At 42.1% G+C, this 26,131-nt stretch overlaps 1 protein-coding gene across 1 annotated transcript; it reads left to right on the forward strand.

Moving 5' to 3' along the window:
* Positions 1–470: 470 nt before the first annotated feature.
* Positions 471–25,803, forward strand: GPR137B (G protein-coupled receptor 137B). The gene is made up of 7 exons (XM_069010318.1): positions 471–944; positions 9,584–9,633; positions 14,493–14,715; positions 18,507–18,660; positions 20,607–20,731; positions 23,526–23,650; positions 25,196–25,803. The coding sequence occupies exons 1-7, from the start codon at positions 576–578 to the stop codon at positions 25,305–25,307; spliced, it is 1,158 nt and encodes a 385-aa protein (XP_068866419.1). The 5' UTR covers positions 471–575; the 3' UTR covers positions 25,308–25,803.
* Positions 25,804–26,131: the final 328 nt, after the last annotated feature.

The raw sequence follows: 26,131 nt of genomic DNA on the forward strand, positions 1-26,131 counted from the left end.
AACACAAAGGTTTATGCAATGCCAAGCTGAGCTGTTACAACTTACTTACAGCAGTTTGCATTTCATGATTACTCGAAGGTGCTTAAAATGATTTCTAACAAAATGCAGCTAAATGAAGTACTTGTTAAACAGGAAACAAGACCAAAAAAAATGCTACAAAGACATGATGTGGCTGCCACTGGGAAAATGTCAGGTACTTGCTTCTTGTAGAATATAGAACATTACTTAACTCATTTAAAATCCAGAAAATTTTCCTGAGGAAAAAAATTTGCAGTAAACCGTTCAGGGGCTGGTGGATTTCTTTGTTTCTTAAGGATGGTAAAGATTTGTGCAGACACATCAGCAAAGAGCAGCTTTCTGAGCTGTTCCCTGCCAATTGCTGACAAAGGCAGTCCTAATGAATCATTCTGAATTGTGATCATGTGCTACCAGCCCACACTGAGCTGCCAAAGAGGAAGTGCAGCTTGTTTTCTTTCATTTTCTTGATTCCTATGCTGTAGGAAGATGAAAGGAGAAGGAGGAGGAGGCAACAGCGGCAGCCAAACTTAAATAATTCTGACGATTCCCGATATCAAATGGAGGCCCCTGAGTGGGACCCACTGAAAAATGACACCCTTCCGCCGACCCTGACGCCAGCTGTCCCTCCGTATGTGAAGCTGGGCCTGACCATTGTATATACTGTTTTTTATTCACTGCTTTTTGTGTTCATCTACGTCCAGCTCTGGCTGGTCCTTCACTACAGGCACAAGAGGTTCAGTTACCAAACTGTCTTTCTGTTTCTGTGCCTGTTTTGGGCCTCTCTTAGGACAGTGCTCTTTTCATTTTACTTCAAAGACTTTGTCACAGCAAATTCTCTCAGCCCCTTCATCTTCTGGCTTCTCTATTGCTTCCCAGTCTGCCTCCAGTTTTTCACCCTGACCCTGATGAATCTTTACTTCACACAGGTAAGCAACAGATATTTAGTTGATTAAATCTAACTGAATGGTAAAGCCTTATTATGTAAGCATAATGAGAAAAATGTAATTTACAAATGTACCTTGGCAATGCAAAAAGCAAATTTCAATTGGCTACTTGGGTATTTTAACTTTTGGTCTATATGCAAGTGATCAGTGTTACAATGAAACCGGAGCCTGAAGTGATCACTGCGAGAATATCAATTAATATGTCTACTGTCTATAAAACGTGTGTCACTTAATTCAAAGCTTGGAGAAAAAATGTATAGGAGAGCTTGGAATTTGGACACCCAAAATGTCATTCTATTATTATACCTTATTATTGTTATTAGACTTTAAAAACCTCCTGGCTTACCAGCCTTGATCTCTGTGCGCAGTCAGAATTGTAATGTCTGATTTTGCCAGCAACAGCTCCCTGGTCCCAGTTTTTCATAAGCTGGCTAATGTGTTTCTGAGTGAGATTTCTATTAAGTGTATAACAATTGAAACTGTTGATGGAGTCCTACTGTGGGCCCAAATTCCTGTAACGATCTGTATTACAAACAGCTTTGACTCTGGACCCCAATAAGTCTGAGTGCTGCGCAGAGATATACCCTCTATTTCAAGGACTCTCTGATGTAAAGGTAAATTCGCTGTATAGTGGCATAAAGGAAATAGTATCTCCATTTCAGGAAGAGGTCTTGAGAGTGTATCTGTGCCACGGACAGCTAAGAAGCCAGATGAGTTAAGCTGCACATTGCTCCAGGTTGCTGAAGCTAGAATTTCTTGGAAATATTTATGGTGACCATGGGTATCTTGCACTCGGCTGAAGGATGGGATATTGGCATGCTGAGACAAAGAAAGGCTGCTGGGCTTGCCTAAGATCTCACATGAAGCTTGCAGGAGGGCAGAGACTGGATTCTCCTCAATCCCACTGTAGTTCCTGGAGCAGGATGCCAAGCCTGCACTCATATGGCCCTGATCAAAGTCCACTTTCCCAGTGCAGGAGCAGTTGGTCAGGAGAGCATCAGCCAGCCCTGGAGCACACCAGGCAGTGCTCAGGATGCTTTGGGTGTTGCTGTGTGCCCCACTTGGAACCAGCTCGGTGCCTGGGGCTGGTGCTTCTGTAGTCCCCACAGTGTTTAACAGTGCTCGGTAGTGATGACAGGCCTTATCAATTCTGAACAGCCTGGCTGGAGACATCAGGCTGCATGCAAGGGCTGCATCCCAGAGCTGGAAAAGCAGCAATGGTAAGCATGACAGCTGTAAGAGGATCACTTGAGTTGTAGAGGGTATTAAATACTTAGAACCACATACCCAGTTTTGTGCTTAGGTTTGCTTTTATGGACTCAACGTCTGAAACGCCTGCTAACTCACCCCGCTCCACTCCCCGGTACTTGAGATATATTAAGGGATTACAGGAACCTTTCATCTGCATACTACTCAAATCCAGCTCAGGCATGTGGTGACCCATGCTTTATCCCATAGCTATTGGGAGAGTCATTTGATAACTCTGCAGTTTCCCAGGGCCAAATGCCCATCAGTACACAGTCCATCCCACCACAGTTTTGGGACTAAGTCATAGCCTTAGGTCAGACTCTTCCCTCAGACACACATGGAGGGTTGCTATGGAAGTCTGGAGGCAGAATGCAGCATCCTGGCTCTTGGCCAAGAGAAGCCCAGACTCAGGGGGCACAGCAGTCTGTGCAGTAGAGTGTCAGCACTCAGGAGGCTTAGTGCTGCAGGTAACATTCCTTTTGTCTAAGGAAGATCTGAAAAGACGGCACACAGAATGCACACATCTGTCCTTTTAACTTATTTTTAGCATTGTTGTCTGATAGCGTTCAGGAAGTACAAGTCAGTGGTTGGAAACAGAGAAAATGCTAAGGCTGTTGGTTCTGCCTTTGAGACAGAATTCCTGCTTTGTCATCCTGAGTCCTCATGATCTTCCTCTGAGCCCCTCTGAAAGAGAGTGGAATAGTTACCTGTCTTGAAGAGCTGCTGTGAGACTTTTGAAACAGTATTTGCAAGGGACTTTCAGAGGCTTGTGATATGCGTCATAATCTTTAAATATCTTGGGTTGCTGTAGACAGACATAAGATTAGTATTGTTGTTTGCTCTGGATCTAGTTGCTGTCAGTGAAATTTAATCTCAAATATCTCCCCAGCCAAAATGAAAGTTAAAGAAATACCAGCATAGCCATTGTACAAATATATGACAGAATAAGTGCATATGTTTTTAATTCACTGTTATTAATTCTTTACTTCTAACCATTAAAAGGCGGTTTGGCTTGAAATTCAGCATCTTGTATTCAACATGCATCTAGCTTTCCACAGTAGGCAAGCAAGAACTAGTGTGAAAGGGGTGGAGAGATAAAATTTTGTTTCCAGTAATGGCTTAAAACTTCACAGATCTGTTTAGAAAAAACTTTTACCCTTTTATTTTCTAGAAGGCAGGCAAGAAGGGTCTGCAGCTGTGTCTCATTGCACCAAACCCCTGCTATTTCACTGGTGCTTAGCTAGAGGGGAAGAAGTGATTTGTATATAGCATAGGGAGAGAGCACTGGAAGAGACCCTATGGGTCTCTGGAATTCATAGGTTTTTATTATCTGCTGTACAGCACCCACCATTTCTAAATGTGTCACTGCTAGGAAAAATTTTAAATGTAGATGTGAGAAGAAAAAAGTGATTAAAAAAATACTGCAAATCCTCCTGGCCAAACAGAAAATTCATTTGGCAAGTGCCTGGGGGCATTTTTCGGAATAAGAAGCTTTGAACTTGACGGAAAGTTAGCCACAACTGTTCTCTTTTTTAATAGGTATCCCAAAGCAATAAGGAATTTCAGCTGTGTTTTATGTGTAGCAAGACAAATAAGCCCTGATGATGTCAACACAGCAGAGTTTTGTTCCCAGACTTGAGCATCAGCAGCTGCAACAGCAGAAGCTTTAGTGTGTTGGGGCAGGTTGCTAAAGCAGGGGACCTATGAACGAAAGGGAAGTTATAATCGAAATAGTTTTGACTCAAAACAAGGGATCTTTGGATTAAGAGCCAAGTTCAGGGTCTTTTGATACAGTTTTAATGCCCTACTTAGGGCAGAATAGAAAGGGTGCTTCAGATAAGGTTTATAGAATATTAGTTCCTCTCAGAGATCCCATACTGGAGAAAATTAATGTGATTTCTAATGGAATAAGTAAATGTATTTGAATTTATTAAGCCTGTGTCTGTATTCATTCCCTTCTAAAGAAAAACAATAGTGTGACCTACCCTCTCAGGAGAGTAGGCCCTCTGCCTACTTGGAAATCATGAAAATAAATCTCAAGTGAAGATGAGATCTAGTAGAACTTTTTTAAAACAGTAGCACAACACCAGCAAGTAAATGCACTGTACCAAGCCGGAACAGCTCCCTGCTGATCAGGAGATCCACCATGTAGGGAGCCAAAATGCATTTCCACCTCCAGAGAACAAAAAATCCCATGGAGATATTTGCCTCACACATGCAGCTTCCAAGGGTTTATTTTGGTGCTTAATAACATATTTTCCACTTTAAAGTGAAAGAATTGGAGGATCCCACAGTGAGGGATCCCAGGATAATGAAGACAGTGAGGATTCCAGGATTTGGGTACTCTTTTATTTATGTCCTGCTTACCCAAATCTTCGCTGTCCCTAGCAAGGGGACACTGAGATGAATTCTCAGGCTTTACAGTTAGTGCTGTGGGCAAAAGAGTAAAGAGGCTCTGGGAAATAAAACAAGTTGCCTTTTTCAGTGCATGTGAGGGGTGGGCAGAGAAGGACTTGCTTCACTTTGTCCTGTTTGCTCAGACTTTGCAGTTCCCTGGGGAACAGAATACAAATGAAGCAGGAGGGAGGCTAGGATGGAGGGTTACAGACTCAAAGAACAAGGTCAGGGCCAAAGACCGTGAGCTATAAATTTCACTGAAAATCCCAGGCCTCCCTTGTGGCCCGGCACAGAAAACAGTTGGGTGGGCTCTAGGTTTTGTCATCAGGTTGGGAACTTCTCCAGGATCGAGGGAAAGTAGTGCTGAGCTAAAGAGCTGTGAAACAGTATGGGTGGAGAAGACTGATAGGCAGATTTTACCTCTCCTTCCTCCTCCCTAACCATCTTCCCTTTTCTTTGGCATCAGGATGAGAAGCTTACCCTGCCTCCCAGGTAGTGCTGATAAAATCAGGGACTTTCAAATGAAGAGAAGTTGCACAGAGTAAGACAGTTCAGAGGAGAGCTGGCCATGCCTGGCAGGGTGGGGTAAAAACAGCACAAGGTTTTCAGAAAGTTTATGTGTATTTCAGTGGAACCAGGGTACATGTTAGCTCTAGGAGGAGAATTAAGAAGATTTCTCATTCTCTAATTACTGAGGATAGCATTTCAAAAGTTCTCACCAGTGAGAGAACAGAGAAGGTTTTTTTATTTAGGAGAATTTTTTTAAGCAGAAATTAATAAATCATATATTGTAAAGGTTATTATTAATTCAAAACAAATTTTAGATGTATCTAGAGCTACACGGGAGTCTAACTACATACGGTAAAGCATCAGCAAACACGTTTGCTGTAAAATGTTGCCCTTAGTATTGTATCTACAGAAGACAGATTGCAGTTGCAGATTGGCTGGCTGTCAGCATCTGACATGAAGAATGAGGTCATTTGACTTAGAAAATAATTTGATAGGAAAGCTACACTTGAAAGTTTACTGTGGCTGTCAGCCCCCAAATCATCCCCATTCTTTTAGGACTATTTTTACCAATTCATGGAAGACTGAGTATGGTACTGAGTCATGTTGCGCATGTCTGTAGACCTTACAAACTGCATAGAATTTAGAGAGTAGAGGGAAAACTTTCCTATTTTGGGAAATCTGATCCAAATAAAAGAATGAACATGGAAGAAAGAGAGAAAGGGGAAGGTGGGCCTGGGACTGAAATACACAGCAGAAGAAAGGTAAATGTGCTGATGATGAGGTCGTGGCATATTTTCAGGTTTCAAAGGGAAGTTTGCATGGAGTGTGACAGAGGAAGAGAGGGACTGTGGTGAAAGGAACTGGGAAGAAAAAGTGCATGCTGTGTTTCTTATGGGGTTTTTGAAATGAGAAGTGGTAAATAAAGCTGAACTTCATTCCTGTGCAGAGGATCACCTTGAGACATATGCAAGCATTCACCACATACCTGGGGCTTTTTGGTAAGCTGAGCTGTAGCTCCTGTAAAAGTGAATTGACCAGCTAGCACTGGAGTACAGCAGAGGTTTGTGCCAGTCATCACATCAGTTCAGCTAAATCAGAGCATGGACATGAAAATTGCTCCATGGAGATTTTCTTTTGCTTTGGGAATATCTGACTTGGATTTGACAGCTGTTTAATTGATACTTATAGAGCCAAAGTGGCTGCTGATTAGCTGGAACCCCCATCAGCTGAAACAGCCTGGCCCTGTCTGCCTGCTCTGCTGCCCAGCAGCTCTCCAGAGCTCTCTGCAGGCAGGCTGCTGATGGGTCTCATGCCATCCCCACTCCTGGGGCCTGGTAAAATGTCTCTAAGGTCAACTATTTACATCAGCTCCTGCAATGGGAATTTTTGCTGGCTGTATGAAGAGATTTTTGGAGTCCTTTTGAACTGCTGCAGTTTTATATGCCAGACATATACCTCAGGGGAGCGGAGGAGGGGGTGTGAGAATCTCATTTGAGGTTTCCAATCCTTTGGCAGAAACAGAGAGTCAAAACAGGATATTTCTCCTTCAAAGAACAAGCAGAAGGGGAAATACTTTTAAGACTAAAAAGTAACCCTTTAGACATAAGAAAATTAGCAAGGACCTTCACCATGTTTTCCATGTTCATCTTGGGCCTCTCTGAAAGATCTTTTTAAAAGAGCCTGCTCTCTGTTTGCTGTTTAGTCTATTCTTAGGAAAAGTCTGGTTTGCTCTGGTTTGCTGGAAGACTTACTTAGATGACTCAGATATTGACTGGAAGCTTTCTCAACACTGCTGTGAGGAGGGGCCATTGAGCAACCAGTCTCTTGAGCTGTCTGCTAAAAGCAAAAAGCTGCACCCACACATGTAAGGTATATTGAGATCAGCTTCTGACATCCTTACTCCCGCTGAATAACCCTTTATTCCCTGACAATCCCATTGCTTCCAGCAGGGCTACTCATGAGCTAAGCCCCATCAGTGTTTAAGCAAAGGTGGCAGAATCTGTCTGCCTGTGCTCCTGCCTAGCAGTGAATTAGTAAGAATTCTCCATGCCTTATACTGTAGCTTTCATTCTATAGAGCATCCTTTTTTTTTTTTTTGGTACAATATTTCTTTTCTTTCTTAATGGTCATTTTGCTCTGAAAATTTCAGAATGTATATCACCTGGGACAGGTTCACCAAATGTAGAATCACAGTAACAGCTGTTTTGGTGATCTTGAATCTTGAGATCCTGTTGGATCTGCAGCAGGAGCATCACATTTGATTTTACCTAAGTTATCCATGGAGATTTTGCTGTGTAGTGGTCTTGGGTTGGTTTATGTGACAGGACTGTTTTGTGACTTAATAGGAATGAGCAGATTGTTTCTGGGGAACCACTGAAGATGGTATTCAGGAACTTGACATTTTCTAGGTTTTGTGAACCCAGAAAAACTCATTACCTCATTACCCACTGGAAATTGCTTGTTTTTTGGAGTTCTTTGCAGAGGCTCTGAACTCTTCTGTTCAGTGCAACTCCTGAGAGGTGTCAAAATTAACAGTACAATATGTGTAAGTGCTACACACAATAGGTGAGGACTGTGGAAGGGCCCTAGAAACAAGGATTACTTGTTTAGTTTCATTGAGGTCAGGAATCTGTTCCCTCTCTCCCTTCCAGAATAAGCAGGGTAGGCAATAAATCTTGTGCAAAAATTATCTGGGAAGTGTCTTTAACCTCATCCCTTCTCTAAAAGTGACAGCTACTCTTTATGCACAGCAGAAATGCAGAACATTTGCAAGCCCCTTGTACCTTTCCTTTCAAAAACAAGTAAGTAAATCAGCCTAAAACTTCTTCCTGAACTCCTGTGAGTTTTCATGATCCAGGAATTTGGAGAATGAATCACAAAACTCTTCAATAAGGGATACTACCAGGGATCTATTTGAAAAAATTTTTATCTATTTGAAAACAGTATCAATGATTGCAGAGTATTTTTAGAGAGTTTTTCCACCCAAGTTTTCAATTTTATTCTCAGTTTGCTGAAAAACTCAGTGTTCTCTGCTGCTTCAGCTAGTGGTAAGCAGGCTGATGCATCACAAAAATAATTTCCATGTCAAGGCAGCTGTTTATGGTGAATAGGAGTTAAATGACAAGTTGTTCCAGGAGCTCTGGAACAAGTAGAGCCTGATTTTCTCCAGATCTGTGTCTCATGATTGACTCTCAGTTGTTCCCATAACTGCAGAATTTCTTACACTATTTTGCTGTGCGGACTCTCTAATATCAGGTGACGTGTAGAATCACTGTGTAGGCTTCTCCTCACAGAGGACATGTATTAGATACATTTATAGAGTTCCTTGTTTCTTTTGAGTCATTGACTTTTAGAAGGGTGATAAAGGATCATGTCTTTGATGCTTCAAGCATTTTCTCATCAGTTTTCTGAAGTATTTTAAGATTAGTAGAGGACTGATAAAGAGATTGAGAGGCAGACACATGTCTACAGACGCATTGTGATCATGTAAGTCCCGTTTCCCTGGGAAAGCATAATAATCATAGCAAATATTATGCAAACTGTACTAAAGGGCATGCAAAACCAAGTTAAATTGATAAGATAGCACAATTTGAGGAGAAAATGATTAGGAAACAACCCAGAATAAGTCATATGTCATGGGGTTTTCATAATACTAGTAACCAGTGTGCTTTGGTGTTGGTTTAAATGAACATTTGTAAACTGAGTTTGTTTGGAAACCATGCTAGCTTATAAAAAAGCAGTGATACTGTCATGTAATTTTTAAATAAATAAGATATAAAATATGGTAATGTATTTTGGTATAATTTCTGATGGTGGTTGAACACCTGTGACTGATGGCACCTAGATACATTACAGAAAACTTGTCAGTATTTTATCTTTTCTGTTACAGCAAGCTTACTTCTGGGCCTGAGCTGTCTCTCTGTAAAAGCACATATTGTTATATAGTGAAGAGACAGCAAAAGCAAAATAATACCTCAGAGTAAAATAATGATTTTGGCTCTCAATGGCATTTTTTGGCAATGTATCATGAATGTAAATGTATATATCTAATTTCAGGCCAGGGTACTATGATGGGCTCTTCATGGGAACATTGGGCCTGATGTGAGCTGGTCAATGTGAGAGATATGTACTGTTAGGTCATGTAAGAGCCTATAATAATTTCCCTCTATGATTATGCTGACGTTGATTCTCTTGTTAATACTGGTTTAAAGGACCTTACTCCTAAACCAGAGTATGTGAATATAATAGTGTAGAAATTTGTATACAAGTGCATCTGATCACCTGCTGAGGGGTTCTACTTTGCTAAGAGCTTGCCTGCCGTGGGTAAGCAATCCATGCAAATTCGTTATGTAATGAAACCTGTCATGACGTTTCTTGTGACCTGTGAGACAGAACTGCTGTAAATCACAGTGATTTTCTTTGCTGACGTGTATTCTATACTTGATGCAATATTTTTTGTTTTGCAGGTGATTTTCAAAGCTAAGTCAAAATATTCCCCAGAGCTACTGAAATACAGGTAAGAACTATGCAAATATTCAATGTGGTAAAGAAGAGCAGCCCTGCTGTTTGAGAGACATCTTTTCTGATTTGTGGCACTGACGCCTCAGCTATTCATATTTGTATACCAATGTTTTAGGATGATGGTTCTGAAGCCACCTTCTTCCCATGACTTTTAGGAGGAGACTGTGTTCTTTCCCAACACAAGGTTAATTTTTAGACAGTCCCATATTTCAAAGGCAAATATTTCAAACACAAGCAGAAAACACCCACTCTGGGGATTTGTTTACTGGTACAAGTGTACTTGTATCACTAGGTAAATTCAGATCCAGTGCTGAAGAAGCAGAGTGATGTTTTGGGTTTTTTGACAGGAATGAGTGGGAGCAGGTATGTTTTAACCTGCGAAGTCAGAGGTAATTAAAGTCTTAAGAGTTTTGGGAAGATGACAGACGAGTTGTGAAGGGAAAGAGCTAGGGAGAATGGATTCAATTTGATGATGCGTTTGGGAGCTTATAGATAACCTCTCCTGACTCCATAGAGTTGAGGTTATGGTAGACTTGCATTTAGGTGGAGAGATTCATTTGGCATCTTGTTGAGGAGAAGAAGCTGTCAGGATGTACTTGAAAGAGCCCCAAAAGGCAGTAATGTCCAGAAAGCTCAGGAAGAGCTCAATAAATGAATGTTTGTTGTGGCAACACTTAAAAGCCTCAGTTGGGCAATGCTGTTTAGAAGGAGGGGGAAGAGAGAGAGAGGTTGTCTCCATTCTAAAGAAAGAATTTACAACATGAATTCAGGATAGGAAAACAGAATAATTTTAAACTGAAACCTGACTTGTTACTTGCTGGCTGCTAGGAGAGCATATTACTGTATCAACAGGGCAAATGTTATCATTGTCCTTGCCCTAGGAAATTTGTTATCTTTCTGGGTTTTCATACAGCTTGTGGGGCAATCATCTGGACCAAGTGCTTTGGGAACCTTGTTTGGTATAATGGCAGAACAGTGAGAGCAGGCTTGAGGTGGGCTGTGCTTGGGCTGGTGAGGGCATGGGAAATGCGGGGTGTGATGGCTGACTCAGGAATATGGACTCCGGGCTGAACTGCAGCTTTGAACCCACCTTCTGCACTCTGGTTCCTGTGGGCAGAAAATCCCAGAGTCTGGGCTGGCAGACAAGCAGAGCACACCCCAGGCAGGTCCCCCCAGTGCGGGCGTGCCTGCCCCTGATGGGGCACACGGGCAAGAGAAACAAAGAGCATCGCTTTGCACGGAGCTTGGGCTGCAGGTCGGGGTGGCATAGGACTGTCTGTGGACTGGTTCCTGCATGGCTTTAGAGGTGAGAGGTAGAAGCTTTGAACCTCAGCTGTTACTGATGTTTGTGGCAAGGCTTTATTCCTGAAAACTGCTTGAAAATGTCTTTGTTGAAGCATAGGGAACTCGTGATATTTAGTCAATGCCTATGAAGTCACGACATTAGCAACCTGCACATAGCTCTTGGGGCATTTGTGTTCCTAAGTACTAATGTACTGTGGCTAGAATTACTCATGCACAGACTGCTCTCCTCACAACAGCTACATGTCTGCCCTGACTCTTCCCTACTGGATTTCTAATACAAATCACTCTTGGATCTGGCCTAGCTTTTTCTTTCTTGCTCAGTGCTGTTGGCAAGGGTTTTCAGTTGTATTTTGTTTTCACATCTAGATCTCGGCATGAGTGTGGTTAGTCTGTCTAAAAGAGCTATATTAATAAAGCTGACCTCATTTCCTATCTTACACAGGGCAAGTGAAGTGGTATAATATGTGCACACCCACAGATGAAGTTCTGAATCTTAATTGTAACAAGCTAGTGGGAGAACACAGACTCACAGAGCGGTTTGTGTTTGAAAGGACCTTTAAAGATCATCTAGTCCAACCCACATCCCATGGGCAGGGAGGGACATCTTTCATTAGATCGGGTGGCTCAGATCCTGAGGGAGAGATGGATGATGGAAAGATGCAAGGTCTATGGATGGGTCTGTAATCTGCACTTACTGAATCTGATTTTTCTTCATTACTGAATGTCCACTTTTTAATTTTTTCCCCCCATTTTCTTTAATAAGTGTCAGACCTTATTACCTGGTATTGTCATTTTTGCAGTAGATAATGGCAACATAAATGGGGCAACTGAGAGGTAGGACTGAGGTCTATGCATTGACACAGTCTCAGAAATCAGAATCATTTCAGACACCAAAAAAAAAAAAAAAAGTTGATAAAATTCTATCAGGGATCCAGATTCTTAAGCAAACTACTCAGCACATCCTTCACCATATTAGTAAAAGACGTCAAGGTGAAGCCTGTGCAAGCTGAATTTCATATTTAAACCATCCTTCTGCCTGTATCCCTGGGCTTGGGGATTTCTTACTGTCACCAGGTTTGGATAATGCTTGCTGTGCTATGTGTGCATGTCTTGTTACCCATAAGTCTCAGACACTGCATGGTTTTAGAGGAAACCACATACAAAATACAGTAGTTTCAAATAGATTTTCTTGTTAAACAAGGCAAAGTTCACTGCATTTATCTGAGGTTTTATTTTCAGCTCAAAGAAAAACTTATGGGTGCATTCAGCATGACACAAAAAGAACAGAACACCCTGGCATGTGTCTTCTCCAGCCAAACCAGATTACACGCAGCTCCTTTAAAGCCTAGTCCTAAAGTGGGGATTAGGCACAATAGGCTTTTGAACTTTCACTTGCACTTTCACTGGTGCAATCTGGAAGCACCGCTCCTGCCCAGCTTTTCTGCTTTCTATAAAACTCCATACGCTTCTTCATGCCTTGCAGGTGCCCTTGTAGTTGAGTTGTAAAGATACTTTCTGCCTTTTATCTGCTGACACCCTAAAACTTCCCCTAGAGAGACAGCCTGCATGTCCATCAAGGCTCATCCATAAGCTCAGCAACAATGCATCTTTTGTCAAATCAGGCAGCCATTTCCTTGGCCACGTCATGTTAATAAGGGGGCTGGAAGATCATTATGTGAAGAGCTGCACAACTGACTGGCCACAACAGCTCACCCTGGCACATATGGGAGTGTGTGGGCACGAGAGCGTGACAGCGCTTTTCTGTTTTTTTGCTAAAGTCTGCAAAGGAGGAGCCTGGCCTGGAAGCCTCTCAGCCTTGCTGCTTGCAAGCCAGCTTGATGCTGCATGCCAGCATGCAGGCTGTGCTGCAGCAGAAGGTCCTTTGGGCTGAGGTGGGCAAAAGGAGAGCATGCACTTACTGTCCCACAAGGAAGGCACATGTAAGAGTGTGCCTTTCCTCATAAGCCCCCACAAGGGGACCCGAAATGGGACTTTGGAAGGGGAAGGAAAGGAAGATATGTGACCACTATTTAAAGATTTTTGAGGTACTAATAAAAGCTCTAAATGTACCACCACTACAGAGGAAACCATGTGAGAGAGGAGCTTCAGGACTGCAATGCTTCCAGCATTAGACTATGAGGTTTAAAGGAACTACCTCCGGCTGCTTATCCTAAAAACAGCCCTGCCCTGGAAAGTTAAGAATGAGCACAATCTTCCTGCTGAGAGGGAATTTCCGTGCCTGGCAAGGAAAAAACAGCATCCTTGCTCACTGCCAGATATAGTTGGAAAGAAGGGCATTGATTCACAAGCTTTTAGGCTTTCAGTTCTCCCTGTAACAAATGAAAATATCTCAAAGATATATCTCCTCCTTTCTTGCCCTCTGAAAAGAAGCCAGCTGTGCTTCAGCTTTGTGGCTGTATTGTTGCTAACGCAAAAGAATATGAATGTGTGAAAGGAAAAGAGCCCCACTGGGTAAAGTATTATTAAACAATGAGAACTGGATTCCTCAGGGACAGTCTGTGTGTTTGTTGTCAGCTAAATTCGAAGTTCCCAACAGGCATAAAAAGCTGTGGCCAAAACCTCTTGTTCATTGACTGCAGATTATGAATCTTATCAGTAAGTTCATTATCATTGCCTTGGTCAACAATGAAAATGAACTAAGCAAATACCTGAAATGGAAGCATGCTTTTTGTTTTTTTTTTTTTTAAATGGAAAGCCCCAGAGTTCTGTTTAGGCATAAAGAGGAACTAGAAGGTGTTTTCCTTGATTATGTAGTATGCTTATATTGCAGGCATTGGTGATGGGTAGGTTGGAAAAAAACCAGATGGATAAAACCAGTCCAGCTCCTGGGCTTCTGTCTGTCACATTTTGGCTCCAGGTCTTCTGCTGTGGTTGTGTAAACAAACCTTTTTCCTGGCCTAGATGGCAAGATGCCAACCCAGAATCAATATGCATAGTTAAATTTCTTGATGTTTTTTTCAAGAGGTTGACCATGACCAAATTGTTTAGGAAAAGAGACAGAGACGGATGTTAGGGAACCAGTAACCTGGAGATTTTTCCTGCTGTTAGACACTTCCCTAATTTGATATGAAATCTGATGGCAAACATTAGCACTCAGTGTAGTAAAACCAGGGTCAAAACCAGTCCATTCCAGGCAATTCAGCCTTTGGAGAGGTTTCTTCTGGCAGTGAGTAGGCAGAGGGTTTTTGGCTGTATATGAAGTGCATGGTCTAAGAAGGTACATGTATATTTTAAATAGTGTTCAAGAACTGTGCTGTTGTATTTCTGCTGCAGTCTTCCGTGTTTGCTGCTTGATATTAGTTTCTTTACTTACAGCTTGTTGTGTAACTGTAAAAACAGGTTTGAAATGAGCTAGTTTAATCTCTCCAGCAATCTGGAGCACTTTGATTTTGGCTCAGGCAGCTGGTTACTCTGTCAGCTGTGGCAGCCCAGCATGGGCAGATTGCATTTTTCAGAGTGCAACTTCCATCTTATGACTGACACTTGCTGAACAATGTTGCTAAAACTGTTTTCTTCTCACTCTCCCAGGTTGCCCCTCTACCTGGCTTCTCTTTTCATAAGTCTCCTCTTCCTCTTGGTGAATTTAACATGTGCAGTATTGGTGAGGACACAGAACTCAGAGAGAAAAATCATTGTCTCTGTCCGGGTGGCAATTAATGACACATTGTTTGTGCTGTGTGCTGTTTCACTCTCCATCTGCCTGTATAAGATCTCCAAGATGTCTTTAGCCAACATTTACTTGGAGTCCAAGGTAAGGTACATTTTCAGTTCTTTTCAAGTACCTTCTGAGATACCAGGGCAGTGCAAGGCAAAACCCCAAAGCCTGGGAGCTGGAGGCCTTAAACCTCACAGCCTGCACTTGGCTGGCAATCCTGTTCAATACATGAATTAAATACTAAATGGTAGCAAGGGAGCTTTTGGTTAAAACCAGTGATCCCAAATATGTATTTTTGAGGCAGATTTTGCAGAACTTTTTGGCTGGGGTTTCTCACAGCTCTTTTTCAAGCAGACACTGCTTTTTCTGGGTCCCTTGTCTGAAGATCATTTCAGTACTGCTACATAGAAGTGGCCAACACTTCAAAATCCTTCAGCTTGTCAAATCATTGACTAAGTTAACTGTTTAAGGTAGCAGTATGCTGAAGATGAGCCAGACAGAGAAATATGAATCTCCCTTTTAAAATTTGCATATTCTTATATATATTCCTACAGATAATGTCAATGTGTTTTAAAAGACTTAATACATTGTAGCTTAGTCAGCTGGGGGAAAAGGGGTGAAAAGTTTTTCCTATTACTCTACAGGATGTTCTTTAAAGAAATATTGTTAGGTTTACAGCTTTGGACACATTCAGTGGTCAAGGAGATGGGTGGCATCACATAAGCATGCAGTGTTTATTATAAAATCAGTGAAGATGTTTTGTATCTATAAATAATGAAACAAGGCTTTCAAAAGTCCTTGCATTTGCAGAAGACAGTTACATCTTAAATTATCAGTTTAACCAATAACCCATTGCCATTACCACAACAAATCCTTTAAAAATCTGAGGTTCAGCTGCTATTTAGAAAACCTTATCATAAAGTTCCATTTACTTAATCAGATGAAATAAGTACACTTCCTGTTTAATCAAATCTGGCCACACTGCACAACAGCTAAAAGTTCAGGGCTGAATAGAAGATTTAAAAACACAGCTTAGTTTTGTTTCTTTCAAAGCCTGTCATTTGCTGACCAAAGGGCACTGGCAATGGATTATTTTTATTAGTAGGAAAAGTTTTTCTTGTGATGTAAATCACAGGAGCATAAATCTCTGTAACAAAGCAGTATTAACCTAAGGGAGGCTTTGGTTCTGTTTTTGTTTGGTTTTGGTTTTGTTCTGTTTGCTCCTCTTGCAGGAAACTCAATCTTCTTTATTTCAAGCTATTTCACAAAACCCAAAGAATCTCTAACATTACTGCAGACAGGGAAGGACAGAACACTCAGCTGATGAAAGTTTGGGTGTGGAAGTGAGAGTTAAAGAGCACTTTGCTCCTCCTTTCTGCTGACCTGAAATGGGAGTTTCTCTGAGGACTTCCAGTAGGGTTTGACTGCACATGCTTTAGGGATTCAGATGACTGAAACTGGCAGTGAATAAAACATCCTGGTTTTATCTGCTACTCTTATGGCAAAAAACTAGCTAGAGAAGAAAAATCCATTCTCTGCAGTGATATGACAGAAATAGTGTTGGCGATAATGCATGCTCTGTGGTGCGTGTAGGTAGGCATCAGTACTGGCAGCCTTTTATTTGCATTTCCCATTTGCTGGCATGCATCTTGTGACCACATGTGAAAACATTCATCTCTATGACCTGGCATGGGGAACCATCCTGGTACTCTGTGCCAGGGCTGTGCCAACACCAAGGAGGTGCACAGCCCTGCCCTTAGGTGCTGACTTGGGCCAGTTCTGTACTGGCTAAATGCATCATGTGGTGGGACACACAACCAGCTTGGGGCTCCCCTTCTTTCCTGCAGTGGCCTTTGACTGAGAAATTATTCCTCTGGATTTACTTTCACTGCTGCCCTGTCACTAAGTGTATTAGACTGGAAGTAAACCAGGAGAGTTTTATCCCCTTTTTTGTATTTGGTGGAACGGAAGTCTGTTAAATCTCCACACATTTAACTATTAACTATTAAAGAATGACAGCTATGTAAGGAAATCTAGACAGGGAAATACCAACCCTGTTCTGCTCTCTGCTTCTGCTATCTGCAATCTGTAAATGCCATTGAGCTGGGATATGGTATGTGCCAGTCAGCAGCTTCTCTCTGCTCTCTCTCCCTTGGTTTCCATGACAGCATCACTGACTTGTTAGTATCGAAGGAGAACAGAGAAGTGCCTAGCAAACATTTCCTCTTTAAAGCATTTCCTGCTTGCTGGTATTGCCACAGCTTTTGCCACTGCCTGCTATGGCTTCAATTCCTGAGTATCTGCAGTCTCTTGGCTCACTCCTGACATGGCTGCAGGTTATGGCCTGGGGAATCGTGGTGTTTCCAGGCTGTTATAAGCTGGAATTCAGAGACTTTGACTGCACTGGGTATTTTTGGAGCCTGGCTGTTCACTGAAACAATGTTATTTTGCTGGGAAAACAGGCAAGCTTATTTTGTGCAGGCTTTTTTAAACACTCCCTGAGCTGCTCTTAACTTATGCTCACCGGGGAGTGCAGAGGAGCTGGGTCAACAAAGCTGCAGGGTCAATAGCCAACAGCGTGGGTGAGCAGCACTGGAGCCCTGGTAGTCTCCTGAAGTCCAGGAACTCAGGACATGGTGGCTTGGTGACTTCCCCTGATACTCCTTTAGCCCTTCTGCTATGTCTGCTCTGCCTGCCACAGTGCTTTGAACCTCTGCCCCTTGGCTGCAAACCTGGAAGCAGAGTGTGTGAGCAGAGGGAATAGGATGCAGACTTTCCAGTCTCCTCCACCAGTTTAAAAGATCCTGTGACAGGGAGGAGCAAATTCTCTCTTGGCCTCCCTCTCTCACATAGATGAAAGGAACCCATCATCCTGGTGTGGGTCTCTGCCAGGAGAGGCAGAGGGCAGGGCTAGAGAAGCAAATGACTGCAAGGCAACTTCCTCTAAATGCACACAGCACTTTAACTCATCTTTCCTCCTTTGGCTGTCAAAGCATTACTTCAGAGCCAACTACAAAGAATTTACTTTGAGCTTCTTTCAAAGCCAGTCCCATTTTTGTACATCTGCCTTCCTCTGTGATCAGACTCACACAGATCCCTGTAGCCATGGCTCCTGGATCCTTCCTTCCTTCCTGCTGCAACTCCTGTGCTGGTGTCTCAGCCCCTGACAGTGACCCTCCCCACTTGACACAGTGGTCAGGCACTTACTCCTCTCACTGGATCAGGCTCTTTCCCTGGCTCTGTCCAGTTTTCTCTCTAGGGCTCAGGAACTGTTGCAATTTCACACTTGTAGTCCCATTCCTGCCCTTGTGCCCAAGCTGCCACTCAGACTGCCCTGCCATGGTCACTCTGCCCATAGGCTGTGCTTCCACTTTGTCTGCTCTGTGTTGACATTAGCTAAGGCAGGATGTTCTGTTCCTGTCTGTGCTGTGTGTAACTGCTGACTGCTATGACCTGCTCTGTACTTATGAAATTGGTGCAAAGCAAGCAGTTGTAAAAAGATGCAAGGTTGCATCATGCTAGCCAGCACCTGACACAGGATGCTCTGTAGCTAATGCAGAGCTGAAGGCTGCATCCTGTCACTCCACCTCATACTGAGTGTGGGTCTTATGTGTTTTCATTGCTCTGAAAATAGCACTTGTTCAATAAAATGCAAAAATTAGTCACAGCCCATCTTGGTAAGGGCTGGAACTGCTACCGTTGCCTGGAAACCACTGTACTGATAAAATGCAGGATTATACAGAGAATTGGATATATTGGCCAAAGAAGGAAAGACAAAAAGTCAATTGCATGAGACAGAGTAGCATGACAACTCTCAAAGTCCATGCAAAGAAATGTTGTTCTCAACTTCCCTTATGAATAACAGCCTGTGCTTAAATCTCTTCCAGGGCTCATCTGTCTGTCAGGTGACAAGTATAGGAGTGACTGTTATACTGCTTTATACCTCACGAGCCTGTTACAACTTGTTCATCTTATCGTTTTCTCAAACCAAGAAAGTCAACTCTTTTGATTATGATTGGTACAACGTGTCAGATCAGGCAAGTATGAAAATACTGGTTAATGAGAAAACCTCATTCTCTACCTGATGATTGACTTTGTAAATGCTATCACAAGAGGAATAAATATATTCAAACATTTTTTTTTTTAATGCACTAAGATTGTTTTGCTCCAGGAATACAAATTTGTGATGGTTTTGGTGTGAGGATACAGACCCCAGTTCTGTGCTAAAAGAAAGAAGTAACGACTAGACAAATAATTTTTAAAAAATTGATCTTTTTTTTACCTCGATTTTATTGTCAAAAGAAAGAGCACCTTTTATTAAAACAGACAGGTGTTTTGTCCATTATAAAGAATGTATTGTACTTAGACAAGCAGAAAACCAGTACTTGATTCCACTGAAATGCTCAGCTCTAAGACATCATAACATCTTCCACTGCCATCTAGAGCTGTGAGGTTATTTACTTTGATTCTGGCATTAGCATGATAATTTCTGTAGTTTGAGGATAAGGCTACAACTCTTCCCAACCTTTAAGTGCAAGTGACAATTTACATTGAAAAATAACAGTAATAAAACACTAAGGGAAATAGCAGGGGATTCTTTGTTGAATTTTATTGGATTTCAGCACTCAGTTCCTTTCTGTTCCTTGAAAAACGTGGTTAGGTCCCAGTATTTTTCCAGCTCTTTCAAGGCTAGGCAAAATGGCAGGCCTGGGTCTGGATCATGAGTATCTTTTGTTTGGCCTTAAAATCCCATGTCTCCCCTGCAATCAGCAAGCACCTGCAGGCCCAAAGCAGTGTTCCCAGCCATGCAAGGACCTTGCATTGCCAGGGTGGCCAAGCAAACCTGCAGCTGTTAATAAATTTCCTTTGAGCAGTAGGTAACACTGTAATTAAGAAGTAGGTAAAGAGTAGGATAGGATTGTCCAGAGAACCTTGTTATGAGTTAGTTGAGTAGGGTCTGTCAAGGGACCTCTAATCAACCCTACTGCAGTGCACAGAAGAGGAGTGCAGGTGTTGCCAGTGGAATTAGAACACACAGGTTTAGGCAGAAGGGCATTAGGCTCTGACTTGTCTCCTGAATCAAACATTTTCCCTCTTGTTAAGCCCGGAAGAGCTGCTGCTGCTCCTGCTGACCCCTTGCAGGGGACAATTCTTGTTCGGACTCCTCAGTCTGGACTAACAGGGGCCGGTATGGCCAGACTGCTTGCTCCTGTTTGCCCTCTGGAGGCAGAGGTTGTTCACTGGGAGTTCACTGGAAAGCTTTTTAGACCTTGGGTTACTACTACATTTTTTGTACATCTATTCTGGCTTATGACATTAGGGTTGCACGGGTTTTGGGGTAAGTTATTTGAACTATATGTAAAGGGCTTAGAACTAAGGAGTGGGTACTCAATTTGGGACCAGAATCAAAAGTCACTTTTTAAATTACAGCCCAATAAATGTACTCTAGTATTGCCTCAGGTCACCGGTCAGAAACACCCTTTTCTCTTCTGTACAAGACACAGGAAAGGACAGGATTTACCCTCTGTAGCTATGGGAAATGGTGGAAATCTAGAGAGAAGATCACAGCTAATGCTGCAGTGACAGGGATTATTCAACCTTAGATTGTGCACCAATTTGAACAGATCTGTAAAAAAAGCAATGACCTTGACCATTGATTGTTCCTTTACAATTAGTCCCAGCAGGAAAAGGACTGAAAACTAGTTTCTCATTATCTGAATTTGATCATTTCATCAAGTAATTGCTTGCCAGGCTTTTAAGCTGGGAAGACCATTGAATTAAACTGATATTGCTGAAGGAAAGATAGCGGAGGAGGAAAGGGAAGTCGTGTACCCAAGACAGCATATTGATTTTTTAGTAGGCCTTTAATCATTAGCCACGTTTATCTGGCCCTACTGAATGGAATTTCTGGCATTGTCTCCTGCACCTTTAAATGAACTGCCATCTTTATTTTTAAACACTTTTCTCTTTTACTTTTCAACAGGCAGATCTGAAATGTCAGCTGGGAGATGCAGGTTACATAGTGTTTGGAGTGATCCTTTTCATCTGGGAGCTCTTGCCTACTTCCTTGGTTGTGTATTTCTTCCGTGTCCGAAACCCTACAAAAGATCTAGTAAGTGGAATTTGTCAGTGTAACATCCAGGCAGGTCTGAAGGGCTCAGCTGCTGAGGGACCTTTTGCTTCTTTATATTCTGACTTCTCTTTTTCCATGTGTCCTTGGCAGAGTAAAAGCAACTGAAACTTCCCACTTCTTTATGCTAACTCCTCATGAAAGAAACTCATCAGGTTTATTCAGAAGGAAGGCCAGGTGTTTCTCAGGCAGTTTACCTTAAAAATCAGGAACTTTCCTAAATGTAGGGACTACTTCCCTTTGAGATAATATAGCACTTTATTGGAGTCAGAGGAAAACGTATTTGTTATCCAAACTTGGTACCTTTCATCACAGAGCAGTGAAAATGGTGGTGTGCTGAATGTTCCATGGGATTATGAAATAATAGATTGAATTCTTTCAGCCCTGTACCCATTGAATTTTTCCAAGTCAAAGACCAGTGGCCATAATAAGCACTTGCTGACTTGTTTGTTATTTCAGAAGACCAGAGATTAAGGTGTGAATTGTAAGAATAATTCCCTGTAAGTGTCCTTAATATCTAGATAGTTAATAGATGGACAAGCATCTTTTTATAGCTGTAGGCAATATCTCCAGGTTAGCTGGTTGACAGGCACACAGAGAATACCAGCTCTCACTAGGATTACTGAGGTAATGTCTCTGTTTCTGTAGGCCAAATGAAACCAAAGCTAATATTCCTCAAAAGGGATGTGAATGGTAAATGCACAAGTAAGAGAAGCAAATAATAGAATGACTTTCTAGACAAGGTGATGGGTTTTATCCTCATATGCACATTTCAGAGACAATGATAAAGCCTAGATGAACAAGGAAGTAATACCTGATGTTGCACCCCATGGATCCCAGTGTCTGTGATCAAAAATATCTCAACCTCACTCCTGCCTAGGAGTTAACCTGGACAACTGCAAAAAGAAGAAATGTTTTTAAATACAGGCCAGAGGTCCTGCTCTTCTAAAAAGTGACCACAGAAAGATCTCATTCCATTTAAAGTGAGTTTAGTAAGGCTAGACCTGGTGGCCAAGTTTGGATAGTGTTTGGGAGATTCACAGAGAATGAAAATAAGGGAAGTAGTCTAATCACTCATTTCAAAAAGCTGATCCCATGACGACTTGGAATCCTAATCAAACAAGAGCTCAAATGGAGTCAGACAGGCAGTATTCTCTCACAAGAGCATTGCAGTAATACATATAACATGTTTTTGCATTGTGATTTACAGAAAGCCTTAAATATCCGTAATGACACAGTTCAGAAGAGGCAATCAGTGATATCACTTCTTTTATGGATACCTTTTTTAGGGTAAACATTTTCTGTCACATGGGTTAGGTCATATACAGATTTCTTTTCTAACATAGGACAAATATTAAGAGGAAGACCGGAAATAAGTAGAACCGATCAAAAAATGAAGAGACTGTAGCAAGAGAAAACTGAACTTCAGTGTGAGGTTGCCACAAGAGGGAGACCAAGGGCCGCATGATTTTAGGCGAATGTATGCTGTAGGCTGCTACTTGGCCAGAAAGCATGGGGTTAGAATTAAAGCAAACCCTCCTTTAGGTAAAAAAAATCTTAACAACAAGTCTGGTAAAGTAGAAGTAAAAAATATTCTTTATTTCATTTATTATTTTTAATAAACAATCCTGAGAAATAATGCTTTGGTTACTTGCTTCATTTGGGACTTCAGAAACAAAAAGTTTGAGTAGAGGGAACCCTGCATTCAGCATTGCTCAAACATGAATCTCCTTTCCACAGATGAGCTGGAACGAGCTGTCAGTTGGCTCTGGTGCTGACAGAGGGTTACTGCAGCATATGGCCCTTTGCCTTGCCATGCCTTTAACCAGAAAAATGTTGGAAATGAGGGCATGATAGAGATGCACCTAATCTTCATTTCATCTTTGTCAAAGTCATTTAACATACAATATAAAGGTGGAGATTAAACTGCTCTCCTACTTAAGGCCAGAGAGAAGATGTCATTCTGGCTTATCCACAGGCACAGAGAACCCCTGTTCCCTGGGGATGGGAGCAATGGATCAGTGCATGAGGCTCAGCAGTGTCTTAGGGGTCTCTCTGCACTGTTTCTGGAATCAAACTGACTTCTTGAATTTTATATGTTTTCTTGTATGATTCACAGGGAAATAAAGTGAAAACACTCTCTAAATGAAAAATTTACATGTACACCCCTTTCCCTGTTCTATCAAAGGACTTGACCTCAGAATTTGACCCTCACAGCACTACAGGGTAGATACTGAAATTGCTCAGTGAAGGCCTAAGGGACTTTACAGATGTGGTTTCACTGAGCAGGGTGCCAAGCTTCAACATGATCAGTTCCTGTGGGAAGGGAGGTAAGGCGCCAGGAGGGAGCATTACCAATGTGGGACGTAAAAATCAAATCTCTTCAGGCATTTCATGTTCCTTTCAGCTCCTCGGCTGCTTCCTAGTGCTCCCTTCACGTCAGCTGGCTAAAAGCATGAAGCCTCCTGGATGGACAGGAATTCAGCAGAATGGTTGAATGCAGACTGGGAAGGTGGTTTCAGGAATGGGTCATGTCTTAGCTAAGAAATAAGGATAAGGAAAAGCTGTTGAGATCAGTAGACTATCACTGTGCTGGTAGAGATGAACAGTAAATGTAAAATTATTTCAGTTGTCTTCAGCAAATGCAAAATTGTATGTTTTATTTTGGAAACCATGAGGTAAGTTGGCAGCAACTCCTAGAAGTCAGGCACCAAGCAGTTGATAAACAGCTTTTGATATCTGTTGCAAATACTGACTGAGGTTTCCCTTCCCTCAGGCCAATGCAGGAATGGTCCCAAGCCATGGCTTCAGTCCCAGATCTTACTTCTTTGACAACCCCCGCAGATATGACAGTGATGATGATCTAGCCTGGAATATTGCACCACAGGGGGCACAGGGCAGGTGAGATACAAGAGTGAACCACTTGTTTCCCAAACAGAAACTGGAGGAGGAACTCTGACACACCACAAAAGACAGCTGTGAATTGTCTAGCTGCAATTGCTGCATAAATCCCAGCAGGATGAGGGGAAGCAGAAGTGGAAAGGCAGCACTGAGTGACTGTGGGGATCTGAGGGCCCCACAGAGACTACAAAGACACAAAATTGAAAATGGGTACATAATTTAAGAACTGTAACAACGTGCTGCTCTTTGAAAAACTCGGGTCAGAACTTTGGTTGCATGTATCACCCTCTGCTTCTTCCAAGAGTGGCTTCAGAAGTGCCACTTACTCATTCAAGTGTGTGAGCAAGGCTGCCTAGAGCAAGAGCAGCTTGCTGTTCAGGGAGAGAAGGGAAAAGCTGGACAGCACAAGGCAGCAGGTTGTGATGGTTGTAGCGAGAAGCCTCTCAACTTAGGTTGCCCTGTAACATGGCTAAATGTCTTGAAGGTGAAATGAAAAGGAGCATCTGCTTTCCCATCTGTTGAAAGCTTAGGAAAATCCACTGAACTGCTGAAACACAACCCAAAACTGGCACAAAAATACTGTTTTCTCTGCACAGCTGTGAGGTTTAGGTAAGGATTCCTGTGCAGGAAGGCGCAGTTCACACAAAAAACAATTGCACCCAATTCAGAGCAGGAAAGGCACTGACAGGACTCTATCCTGCCCTGAAAGGAGTCTCAGTCGTGTTATTCCTTTGCTGCTCCTGCAGCTACACTATGGCACGAATAGATTAGTGTAACCACTCATCTTAAAATGCTGGCTAAATCGCCAACCATAGTTAACATACCCAGATCTAGTTCTTGTCACTCACTCAGGCGAGACTGCATACTTACTGTCTACTGAGCCGTGGTCTGGGCTCACAAAGTTGCACACTCACTATTTACAGTTATCAGTCATCCTATTCCTACATTAATTAATTTTCCACATAGTAACTAAGCCCACGGAGAATGCTGGAGGTGGTTTGTGCCAGCCTGGTATCCATCCTAGAGCCAGAGGCACCCTCCCTTCCACACTGAGCCATCAGGGAACCAGCCACACCAGTAACACACACAGAGCTCCCAGTGGAAACAAAACCAGCCACATGCATGTGTCACACTGCTCATGGGAGAAAAGACAGCATGCCAGAGCTGCAAACCATGTCCTGGCCTCTGGGACACAGACATAGGAAGCTTAGATCTCTGACAGGCCCTTGCAGTGCCAGGACTTGGCAGGGATGAGCAGCACCACTTCCGGGATTTTCAAACACCTTCTGGAACAGCAAATCAATAAGGGGAGGGTCTTTAGTGAACCAAGAGAATCAGGAAAGAGATAATGAACACCTGGGCCAAAATAATTAACAGATCAGAAAAATAAATAGCTGCCTGAACACCTGTTTGGGGGGGTTATTTTTTTTTTTTGCACTTCAGCATGAGAACTACCTCTGCATGATTGCCTTTTCCCCATGTTCTCTAACCAGGCATCTACAGAACCAAGCTGCCAGTCACTAATTCTTCTATTTTCTTTCTAAGTTTCTCTCCAGACTACTACGACTGGAGCCATCAGAACAACAGCTTCATGGCTTACATAGGATCCCTCCAACAAGATCCAGCACCGGACACAGACCGGCCAAGCCCTATTTAACTTCAATCAACTACAGCATTCTAGGACATTCCAATATTAAAACCAATGTTCTGAAAAACAAAGCTTAGCAACTTTTCTTCACCTTTTGGTTTTTAGAAATTTTCCTATGCACACATAAATGAAGAATCTTGCCATGAGCTTTTCATAGTTCAAGGAGAAGTATAAGCTAATGATTTAAACTTTGAAGACTGTTCCAATTAATACCTTGTTCTAAGTCATGGTATTTTGGCTTTGAATAGAGTTGTTAGAAGGTATAATTTAATCATTTTTATGCTCATTTTAAAAGAGCAAATTTCATGAAGTGAAATGGCATAATTATTTTCTAAGTATTTTTATTTTTACACTGTGTATAAAGTTAGAAATACATTATTATGATCAATATACTGTAAACACATGACTAGATTTTTCAAATGCATGACAGTTGCAATTTTTACATGCACATAAAAGCCTGTAAGGAAAAAAATATCAACCCAATTAAATACTGTCTTTTCAAGTTATTGCTATGTTCTCAGAGCACAATTTACTCTTTGGATATCACTGCTTACTCAGTGTGGCATAATAGTTGGAGGTTAGAAGCTATATGTACCCTGTATTCTTCTAAGAAAGTAAGAAAATTGTGTCTTCTCAGCTTTAGGGACACTCTCAGAAGAGTGGAGATGGGCATCTCCTCCAACTGGAGCATTGTGAACAGCAAAACAAGCTGAAAATGTGTATGCTTGAAAAATTAAAGTTCTGCAATCACGTCTACCAATCAGATCCATATACATTATATAGAATAAGTCAAATACCTCACCAGGGACAGGGATACAGAGAACAGTACAGAC

The sequence above is a fragment of the Aphelocoma coerulescens genome, chromosome 3 (genome assembly GCF_041296385.1).
Source record: "Aphelocoma coerulescens isolate FSJ_1873_10779 chromosome 3, UR_Acoe_1.0, whole genome shotgun sequence".
NCBI lineage: Eukaryota > Metazoa > Chordata > Aves > Passeriformes > Corvidae > Aphelocoma > Aphelocoma coerulescens.

Bases quoted from the DNA above. Each gene is read 5' to 3' on its own strand.
- GPR137B (XM_069010318.1), top strand. From the start codon at position 576: ATGGAGGCCCCTGAGTGGGACCCACTGAAAAATGACACCCTTCCGCCG. The intron at 945-9,583 runs GTAAGCAACAGA...TTTGTTTTGCAG, and splicing joins TGAATCTTTACTTCACACAG to GTGATTTTCAAAGCTAAGTC. The intron at 9,634-14,492 runs GTAAGAACTATG...TCACTCTCCCAG, and splicing joins CCAGAGCTACTGAAATACAG to GTTGCCCCTCTACCTGGCTT.